Raw genomic sequence first — 11,506 nt, 5'->3', positions numbered from 1 at the left:
TGGGTTGCCTCTTTGTTTTGTTGACTGTTTCCTTTGCTGTGCAGAAGCTTTTGATTTTGATGAAGTCCCAGAAGTTTATTTTCGCTTTTGTTTCCTTTGCCTTTGGAGACGTATCTTGAAAGAAGTTGCTGTGGCTGATACCGAAGAGATTACTGCCTATGTTCTCCTCTAAGATTCTGATAGATTCCTGTCTCACGTTGAGGTCTTTTATCCATTTTGAGTTGATCTTTGTGTACGGTGTAAGAGAATGGTCGAGTTTCATTCTTCTACATATAGCTGTCCAGTTTTCCCAGCACCATTTATTGAAGAGACTGTCTTTTTTCCACTGTATATTTTTTCCTGTTTTGTCGAAGATTAATTGACCATAGAGTTGAGGGTCCATATCAGGGCTCTCTACTCTGTTCCACTGGTCTATGTGTCTGTTTTTATGCCAGTAACATGCTGTCTTGGTGATCACAGCTTTGTAATAAAGCTTGAAATCAGGTAAGGTGATGCCGCCAGCTTTATTTTTGTTTTTCAACATTTCCTTAGCGATTCGGGGTCTCTTCTGATTCCATACAAATTTTAGGATTATTTGCTCCAGCTCTTTGAAGAATGCCGGTGGAATTTTGATCAGAATGGCGTTAAAAGTATAGATTGCTCTAGGCAGTATAGACATTTTAACAATGTTTATTCTTCCGATCCAAGAGCATGGAATGGTCTTCCATCTATTTGTGTCTTCTTCAATTTCTTTCATGAGTGTTCTATAGTTCCTCAAGTATAGATCCTTTACCTCTTTAGTTAGGTTTATTCCCAGGTATCTTATGGTTCTTGGTGCTATAGTAAATGGAATCGATTCTCTAATTTCCCTTTCTGTATTTTCATTGTTAGTGTATAAGAAAGCCACTGATTTCTGCACATTGACTTTGTATCCTGCCACGCTGCTGAATTGCTGTATGAGTTCTAGTAGTTTGGGGGTGGAGTCTTTTGGGTTTTCCATATAAAGAATCATGTCATCTGCGAAGAGAGAGAGTTTGACTTCTTCATTACCAATTTGGATACCTTTTATTTCTCTCTGTTGTCTGATTGCTGTTGCTAGGACTTCTAATACTATGTTGAACAAGAGTGGTGAAAGTGGGCATCCTTGTCTTGTTCCTGATCTCAATGGGAAGGCTGCAAGCTTTTTCCCATTGAGGATGATATTTGCTGTGGGTCTTTCATAGATAGATTTGATGAGGTTCAGGAATGTTCCCTCTATCCCTATACTTTGAAGCGTTTTAATCAGGAACGGATGTTGGATTTTGTCAAATGCTTTTTCTGCATCAGTTGAGAGGACCATGTGGTTCTTCTCTCTTCTCATATTAATTTGTTGTATCACATTGATTGATTTACGAATGTTGAACCATCCTTGTAGCCCTGGGATGAATCCCACCTGATCATGGTGGATAATCTTTTTAATGTGTTGTTGGATCGCACACACCACATCTTATTTATACATTCATGTATCGCCAGAAGCCCGGGCTGTTTCTGTAGTTTGGCTATTATAGATAATGCTGTTAAAATCATCCCAATGCGTGTATCCCTTTAAATTAATAGTTTTGTATTCTTTGGGTAAATACCCCGGCAATGAAATTGCTGGATCGTAGGCCAGTTGTTTTTTTGTTTTGTTTGCTTTTTTTAATTTTTTTTTTTATTTTTTGAGGAAACTCCATGGTATTTTCCAGCGTGGCTGCTCCTTTCTGCATTCCCACCAATAAGGCACGAGTGTTCCCTTTCTCCATATCCTCACCAATGACTCTTGTTTCTTTTTCTTTTTCTTTTTTTTAAATTTTGTTAGGTTAGTCACCATAAAATACATCATTAGTTTATGATGCAGTTTTCCAAGATGCATTGCTTAGGTATAACCCCCAGTGCTTCATGCAATATGTGACTTATTTTATACCCACCTCTTGTTTTTTATGTTGCTTTTAGCCTTTCTGACAGGTGTGAGGTAATACTGCATTATACTTTTTATTAGGAGCAAATGGGCATTATTAACAGAATGACATGGTACAATTTATATTTTGCCATCAAGAAAGAAATAGATACTTTTTGTATAGATCTGATCCCATTTAAGAGAAGCTACTTGACATCTCTGATTAGGAATTCCCATCCATTCAGTCCCATCCCTAAGAGGACAGGTGTTAAAGTTTTTTTATTTTTAATAATTTTATTTATTTGACAGATATTACAAGGAGGCAGAGAGGCAGGCAGGGAGAGAGGGGTAAGCAAGCTCCCTCCTGAGCAGAGAGCCTGATGCAGAGCTCTATCCCAGAATCTTGGGATCATGACTGAGCAGAAGGAAGAGGATTTAAGCCACTGAGCCACCCAGGCACCCCATGGTGCTACAGGCTTTTTTTTTTATTTCTTGTTTTTATTAAGATGAGTTTTCTAATTATTATATAACACATTTAGGCATATTCTTGTTCTAATGCAACACATTTTTTTAATTTATTTTTTTTATTTTTTCAGCATAACAGTATTCATTATTTTTGCACCACACCCAGCGCTCCATGCAATCCTTGCCCTCTCTCATACCCACCACCTGATTCCCCCAACATCCCACCTCCCCGCCACTTCTAACCCCTCAGATTGTTTTTCAGAGTCCATAGTCTCTCATGGTTCACCTCCCCTTCCAATTTCCCCCAACTCCCTTCTCCTCTCCATCTCCCCATGTCCTCCATGCTATTTGTTATGCTCCACAAATAAGTGAAACCATATAATTGACTCTCTCTGCTTGACTGATTTCACTCAGCATAATCTCTTCCAGTCCCATCCATGTTGCTACAAAAGCTGGGTATTCATCCTTTCTGATGGAGGCATAATACTCCATAGTGTATATGGACCATATTTTCCTTTTCAAACTCCAGTTAGTTAATATACATTATAATATTAGTTTCAGGAGTATAATTTAATGATTCATCACTCAAATATAATACCCGATGCTCATCACAAGTTGTCCCTCTTTTTTTAAATTTATTTTTAATTTATTTCCAGCATAACAGTATTCATTGTTTTTGTACCACACCCAGTGCTCCATGCAATCTGTTCCCTCTCCAATACCCACCACCTGGTTCCCCCAACCTCCCACCCCCCCACCACTTAAAACCCCTCAGATTTTTTTTCTTATTGTAGTTTTGATGTGTATTGCCTTGATGATGAGTGATGTTGAACAATTTTTCACGTGTCTCTTGTCCGTATGCCTTCTTTGGAAAAATGCCTATTCATGTCTTTGCCCTTTTATTAACTGGTTTGTTTTGGGGGGGTGTTGAGTTTGATAAGTTCTTTATAGATTTTGGATGCTAATTCTCTATGAGGTATGTCACTTGAAAATATCTTCTTCCATGCTATAGGTTGCACTACTAGGAATTTACCCAAAGAATAGAAAAATACTAATACTAATACTAATACTAATAATACTAATACTAATACTAAAGCTAATTTGAAAGAGTATATGCACCCTGAGGTTTGTAGCAGCAATATCAACAATAGCCAAGCTATGGTGAGAGCCCAAATATCCAATGACTAATAAAAGTGTGGTATGTACATGATGAAATACTACTCAGCTGTCAAAAGGAATGTAATTCTGTCAGTTGCAATGACCTACATGGAGGTAGAGTGTATTATGCTAAGTGAAATAAGTCATTCAGAGAAAGATAATTACCATATGGTTTCAGTCATGTGTGGAATATAAGAAACTTAACAAACAGACTAGGAGGAAAAACCTGAGGTAAACCTGGAAACAGATTCTTGTGTATAGAGCACAAACTGAGGGCTGTTGGAGGGAGGTGGATGGGGGATGGGTGAAATAGAAGATGGGGATTAAGGAGAGCACTTGTGATGAGCATCCAGTGTTTATGGAGGTGTTAAGTCACTAAATTCTACAATTGAAACTAATATTGCACTGTATGTTAACTAATTGGAATTTAAATAGAAACACAGAGGGAAAAAATGTCCATACAATGCAAAGATGGAGGAAGAATATATATATGATAACACATAAAAATAATATACTAATGTTAGGCAGTTACAGCTATGAATGGATAAAAAGCTAGGTTAGGTATAAAATGGAGTGGTTGGAGAGGGGGCTACTTTTTTGTTGTTGTTGTTTGTTTTTGTTTTGTTTTAAGATTTTATTTACTTATTTGACAGATAGAGAGAGATCACAAGTAGGCAGAGATGGAGGCAGAGGGAGAGGGAGAAGCAGGCCTCATGCAGAGCAGAGAGCCTGATGTGGGGCTTGATTCCAGGACCCTGAGATCATGACCTGAGCCAAAGGCAGAAGCTTAACCCACTAAGCCAGCCAGGTGTCCCAGCAGGCTACATTTTAAAGAGAATTAAGGAGGACCTGTCAAGAAGGTGAGATTTTTAGCAAAGACTTCCAGAAAGACTAAGCAGGAGGCAGAAGGATATCTGGGGCAGGTGTGTGCCCAGCAGGGAAAACATAGCAGAAGACATTTATTTCAGCTATGAAACTCTCAAAATGAAGTCAGTGTGGTGAGAGAATGAATAAGAGGGAGACAGATGAGAGGTGGTGGCAAAGAATATTGAGGAAGGAGGTGTTTTTCCTGACACTGATGGGACTTTAAGATGTAGGGAGTCTTTCCTTCACATGGCGTTCTTTGCATCTTATTGTGTTCTAAGATATTCTGTGAATAGAGCTAGATCCCTTCATTACTTCTATCTGTTAGTTAACATTCTGGCTTTTAAAGGTCATGTATTAGAGTATATGAACTCAGGTACCATTGCTCTGAGGAGTGTTCATGTCCCACAAGACACACACATATACTCTCTCTCTCTCTCTCTCTCTCTCACACACACACACACACACACACACACTGCACTCTGGCTTTCTGGCACTGCATTACTGCCATGCTTTTCTTATTCTCAGCCACAATAATGCTGAAAGAAATGGTACAAGGCAAGCTGTCAACATCAGATTATCTTCACCCTGAGTAATGTGTAAATGGTACTTAAATTCTAGTTAGTAAGCCTCCCATAGTCAAGGAAACATGTGGTTCCATCTTAATATGATTGCACTGTGTCCTATATTTAAATAAACATAAGAAAAGAGTTTCATAAAACACAGGAAAGAAATGGACACAAGGGGTAGAGGAGATCTAATAACTTCAGGGGGTCCCTGAGAGACTGTGATGAGCAGAAATCATCCCTGGTTCTGGCAGCATTCCAGCCCCAGGCCACATGCCCTGATGCCCAGAATATTTAACAAAGCTGGAAAATAACAATGTATCTAAACAAGAAAGGAGTGGTATTTTTATGATGTCAAGATATTTTCCTGATTACCTATCCCTTTAGAAAAATGTGTAAGGTGGGCACCTGGGTGGCTCAGTGGGTTAAGCCGTTGCCTTCGGCTCAGGTCATGATTTCAGGGTCGTGGGATTGAGTCCCGCATCAGGCTCTCTGCTCAGCGGGGAGCCTGCTTCCCTCTATCTCTATCTCTCTACCTGTCTCTCCGTCTACTTGTGATCTCTCTCTGTCAAATAAATAAAATCTTAAAAAAAAAAAAGAAAAATGTGCACGGGAATAAACCTGCAATTTACAAGAGAAAATATACAATGTAGGACAATAGAAGGGCATTTTTAAAGATGAAATAATAAAATACTTTCCTGAATGATTTTAAGTGCAAAAATTTTGGAATCAGAAAACAGGTTTGAACAGATCTATCACATATAAGATGTTTGAACTTGGGGGAGACAACCAATCCATTCCAAATGTGAATGTGCTCACTCAAACAATGGGGATAGCAGTATCCATCCCCCTTGGGTGGCAGACAGCATTAGTCACTACATGCAAGAAACTTACAGTACAGTTCCTCCCTGTGAGTAAATGAGTTATTTTCATCAATGAACAGATCTGGCCACATTTTCTCTTCTTTTCACGAATGTCTATATCACTTGCACTCCTCTTGGTAATGAAATAATACAAAGTAAAGCTAGTTAGCATACCCCTTTTTGCATATGAAATGCACATTTTTCATGTAAATACTCAGATTGAGAGAAGATTCTGAGAAATGTGTGTCTCAAGAACAGCTGTTGTAAGGGAATAGTTACCTGCATGGTTCTGGGTCTTTCTATAAATACAGAACACATTCAAAATCACCTCATCTTAAAAAGTTCTCCACACACATGTCCAATCCTAATACTCTGTTTCTTGCTCCCCTCAACTGCAAAACTCCTTGGTTATGTTCTAATTTCAATGGAACCACATTAGGCTCCCCAGTCTCTTCCCCCATCTCATCCAATGAGTCTTCCATTCCCACCACATATTGTCAACAATGTCTGCATTGCTGAGTCCAATGGACACTTCTCTTTTGAACACACTACATAAATTCATTACAAATGAGTCTACCAAGTCTCAGGTGACCTCAAGTAAGAGTTCTCAGATTCCATTTTCTCAGATCCTTTTTTGAAATACCTGCTGAGCTCCCAGACTCACCTGGTGTGGTCTACAAGATGAAGGTCTCTGTGTGGAGGCCTGAATTCCTCTCTGGAAAGTTGATGATGGACACCCAAGCTCTGTTCCCAGACAGGACAGCAGGAAGCAGTGAAGCATGAGTCTGCCAGCCAGACTGAGGAACACAAAAGCAATAACCATGTCCCGGCCAGTCCAAGGCTTTGCTTGCTAAAGTTCTGCTGCAGAGGAAATACTTGGAACTCTGTATATCTGCTCATTAGGCACCGTTTCCATTGTTATTCCCACCTCTGAGCACTTCATTCCCAGTGGACCACTGGTCTGGACAGAAAGGAAACTTTTCCTGCTGAGACTTTGTTCCTGAGAGATCAGATTAGAAGTCAGGTGAATCCAGTTCGTTTCTGGTATGAAACATAACTCTTTATGTTATGCTGTGTTTACCACAAATGTCAAGCTTATACTTTTAAAAAATATTTTATTTATTTATTTGACAGGCAGAGATTACAAGTAGACAGAGAGGTAGGCAGAGAGAGAGAGAGGAGGAGGAAGCAGGCTATCCACTGAGAAGAGAGGCTCGACCTCAGGACCCTGGGATCATGACCTGAGCAGAAGGCAGAGGCTTTAACCCACTGAGCCACTCAGGGGCCCCAAGCTTATACTTTAATAGGTGCTCTTTGTTATATACAGTTATACTTGATTGATACAGTTGAAAGGAAGGAGTCTAGCAGAGCATGATTGATGGTCGGATCTAGAGCACGGGTATAGCTGATTCACACTGAACAGGGATGGACGGTATCTTTCCTAACAAGAAAGAAAGCAAAGTGTCTATAAGGATATGGGAAAAATGAAATCAATTTAAGACAATTCACCTTGGGCATGTCTGCTCTAAAATGGAAAATGGAATACTGTCTACATTAGACAGAGTAGATTAATAAGTGAGTTACTTAAATGTGTGGAAAAGTTGAATTCAGACAATTGGAAATTCAAGGAAACAAACAGAAGACACAGATTCCACTTTCCTGGTCAGATAGAAAAATAGTTCCTGGCTATGAGACTGTGAGCCCTGAAATCATGGGCACTTCTTCAACACAAGGACCATTGGCCTTTACATCACTGGAATCCCAATGATTCTTTTCAGAGCCTTCTTTATGTCTCTGTTCCTCAGGCTGTAGATGAAGGGGTTCAGCATGGGTGTGACCACTGTGTACATCACTGAGGCTACTACACCTGAGTGTGAACTCTGGGTTGCAGCAGAGCTAAGGTATACTCCTAGGCTCGTACAATAAAATAAGGAGACAATGGAGAGGTGAGATGTACAGGTGGAAAATGCTTTATACTTGCCCTGAGCTGATGATATTCTAAGTATGGAAGAAACGATCTTAGAGTAAGAATAAAGGATCCCAGCAAGGGGAGCACCACCCAGCAGGAAAGTTGCAAAATTCATCACCATGTCATTAACAAAGGTATCAGAACAGGCATGCCCGACTACCTGGTTGAGTTCACAGAAAAAATGGGGGATTTCCACCTCTGTACAGAAGGACAGCCGCAACACGATTAAGCTCTGTAATGAGGAATTGAGAACACTCAGGATCCAGGACATGAGAACCAGCAGTCCACAGAACTAGGGGTTCATGATGACCATGTAGTGTAGGGGGTGACAGATGGCCACAAAGCGGTCATAAGCCATCACAGCCAGGAGAAAGTCATCCCAGCCTATAAAGAGTATGAAAAAATACATCTGCATAATGCAGCCTACATAGGTTATGACTTTGTTCTGAGTCTGGATGTTCCACAGCATCTTAGAGATGGTGGTAGAGGTGAAGCAGATGTCTACAAAGGACAGGTTGGCCAGGAAGTAGTACATGGGTGTGTGGAGGTGGGAGTCAGAGCTGACAGCCAGAATGATGAGCAGGTTTCCAACTACAGTGGTTAGGTACATGGAGAGGAAAAGCCCAAATATTAGGGGCTGCAGTTCTGGGTCCTCTGATAATCCCAGAAGAAGAAAATCTGAAATTCCTGTATCATTGCCTACTTTTTTTTCCCCAATTTATTTATTTTCAGAAAAACAGTATTCATTATTTTTTCACCACACCCAGTGCTCCATGCAAGCTGTGCCCTCTATAATACCCACCACCTGGTACCCCAACCTCCCACCCCCCCGCCAAGACTGTTTTTCATTGCCTACTTTCATGTAGTGGTGGTGACTACAAGGAAAGGAGAAGGAAGAAAAAAAAAAGAAGCATAAAATTTTTCAAGTAAATTGGCATCTTTTATTTATTAAACTTTATTTTTCATTTTCAAAGTTTTTCTTTAAGTGTAAGTTAGTTAACCAGAAATGTAGCATTTGTTTCAAGTGGGCAATACAGTGATTCAGCACTTCCATACCATGCCAGGTGCTCATCACAAGTCCCCTCTTTAATCCCCATCTCCCATGTCACCCATGCACCACACCTCCCCTCTGGTAACCAGAAGGGTGTTCTCTATAGTTAAGAGTCTATTTCTTGCTTTTTCTCCTTTCTTTTATTTCCCCTATTCTTATTTGTTTTGTGTCTTAAATTCCACATATGACCAAAACCTTGTGGCACTTGTCTTTCTCTGACTGACTCCTTTCACTTAGCATAATACTCTCTAGCTTCATCCATGTCCTTGCCAATGGCAAGATTTCATTTTGTTTCATGAATGAGTAGTATTGCAAGGATGTTTATATCTCCCACATCTTATTCATCATTCATCTACTGACTAACACCTGGGTTGTTTCCGTAATTTGGCTATTGTAGATACTGTTGCTAAAAACATTCCATGCATGTTTCCCTTTGAATTAGTATTTTGTATTCTTTGGATAAATACCTGGCATTGAAATTGCTAGATCATAGGGCAGTTCTATTTGTAACTATTTGTAATTGCATGCTGTTTTCTTGAATGGCTACACCTTTTTGCATTCCCAAAAAAAGGCAAGAGTGCTCCCTTTTTCTATATCCTCACCAATGACTCTTATCTCTCGAGTTGTTGATTTTAGCCATTCTGACATGTGTGAGGTGATACTGCATTGTAGTTTTCATTAGTAGCAAATGGGCATAATTAACAGAGTGACATGCTACAATTTATATTTTGCTATTAAGAAAGAAATATAATTTTTTAATAGATTTTATCCCATTTAAGGGAAGTTGTTACCTGATGTCTCTGATTAGGAACTCCTGTTCATTCAGCCCTTTCCCTAAGAGGACATGTATTACAGTGTTAAGTGCTTTCCTACATTTGAGGAATATATTTTGAGAACTGATGTCTTTTAGGCAAAGACCAGAGGGTTCTAAGATACAAAAGGGCCTACAACCTTCAGGAAAATACATAGTAGCACATTTGCTGGGTTGTAGGGTAGCTCTACTTTTAACATTTTGTGCAACTTCCATACTGTTTTCTAGAGTGGCTGCATAAGTTTACATTCCCACCACTAATGCAAGAGGATTCCCCTTTCTTCACATCCTCAACAACCTCTGTTGCTTCTTGTGTTGTTAATTTTAGCCATTCCGACTGGTGTGAGGTTTATCTCATTGTGGTTTTTTTGTTTGTTTGTTTTTTGTTTTTTTTCCCAATTTATTTATTTTCAGAAAAACAGTATTCATTATTTTTTCACCACACCCAGTGCTCCATGCAAGCTGTGCCCTCTATAATACCCACCACCTGGTACCCCAACCTCCCACCCCCCCCGCCACTTCAAACCCCTCATTGTGGTTTTGATGTGCATTTGTATTTCCCTGATGATGAGTGATGTTGAATATCTCTTCCTGTGTCTGTAGGCCATCTGCATCTCTTCTTTGGAAAAATGTCTATTCATGTCTTCAGCCCATATCTTAACTGGTTTATTTTTTGGGGGGATGTTGTGTTTGATAAGTTCTTTATAGATTTCGGACATTAATTCTTTATGAGACATGTGACTTGCGAATATCTTCTCCCACAGTGTATGTTGCACTACGAGGTATTTACTCATTCATAAAATTATGAATGAAAGGGGAGATATGATGATTACTAACACCAAGGAAATAGAAACAATTATTAGAAATTATTATCAACAAGTATATGCCAAAAAATTAACCAACCTGGAAGAAATTGATGCTTTTCTAGAAATCTGTAAAGTACTTTCAAGTCTGAAACAGGAGGAAATCAACAACCTGAATAGACCAATAACCAGCAATGAAATTGAAACAGTGATCCAAAACATCCCAAATCTCCCAGGGTCAGATGGCTTCCCAGGGGAATTCTTCCAAACATTTGGGGAAGAAATCTTGCCAGTTCTACTGAAGCTGTTTCAAAAAATATAAACAGAAGGAAGACTTCTAGACTCTTCCTACTGAGGCCAGGATTACTCTGACCCCCAAACCAGACAAAGATCTCATTAAAAAGGAGAATTACAGACCAATATCCCTTATTAACATGGATGCCAAAATACTCAAAAAGATCCCAGCTAAAAAGATCCAACTATATATTAAAAGGATTATTCAATGACCAGTGGGATTTATTCCTGGAATACAAGGGTGGTTTAACATCAGAAAATCAATCCTTATGGATAGAGCACATCAATACAAGAGAAAACAAAAACCATGTGACCCTCTCAATAAATGCAGATAAAACAGTCTGAGGGTTTTGAAGTGGCGGGGGGCAGGTGGGAGATTGGGGTACCAGGTGGTGGGTATTATAGAGGGCACGGCTTGCATGGAGCACTGGGTGTGGTGAAAAAATAATGAATACTGTTTTTCTGAAAATAAATAAATTGGAAAAAAAATTCTAACTGAGATATTAAGGAGAAAAAAAAAACATTTCAGAAAATACAGCATCCTTTCCTGTGTCTGAAAAACAGTCTGAGGGGTTTGAAGTGGCGGGGGTGGGGTGGGAGGTTGGGGTACCAGGTGGTGGGTATTATAGAGGGCACGGCTTGCATGGAGCACTGGGTGTGGTGAAAAAAATAATGAATAATGTTTTTCTGATAATAAATAAATTGGAAAAAAAAACTCTTTAGAGTATAGGGATAGAGGGAACATACTACAATATCAGAAGAGCCATC

At 39.5% G+C, this 11,506-nt stretch overlaps 1 protein-coding gene across 1 annotated transcript; it reads right to left on the bottom strand.

Moving 5' to 3' along the window:
- Positions 1–7,555: 7,555 nt before the first annotated feature.
- Positions 7,556–8,491, bottom strand: LOC122910702 (olfactory receptor 7A10-like). The gene is given in 1 exon segment (XM_044255319.1): positions 7,556–8,491. A coding segment is annotated over 1 exon segment (834 nt). The 5' UTR covers positions 8,390–8,491.
- Positions 8,492–11,506: the final 3,015 nt, after the last annotated feature.

The sequence above is a fragment of the Neovison vison genome, chromosome 6 (assembly GCF_020171115.1).
Source record: "Neovison vison isolate M4711 chromosome 6, ASM_NN_V1, whole genome shotgun sequence".
Classification (NCBI taxonomy): Eukaryota; Metazoa; Chordata; class Mammalia; order Carnivora; family Mustelidae; genus Neogale; species Neogale vison.
Note: the sequence above shows the minus strand (reverse complement) of the source record. Positions and strands in the feature narration are given on the sequence as shown.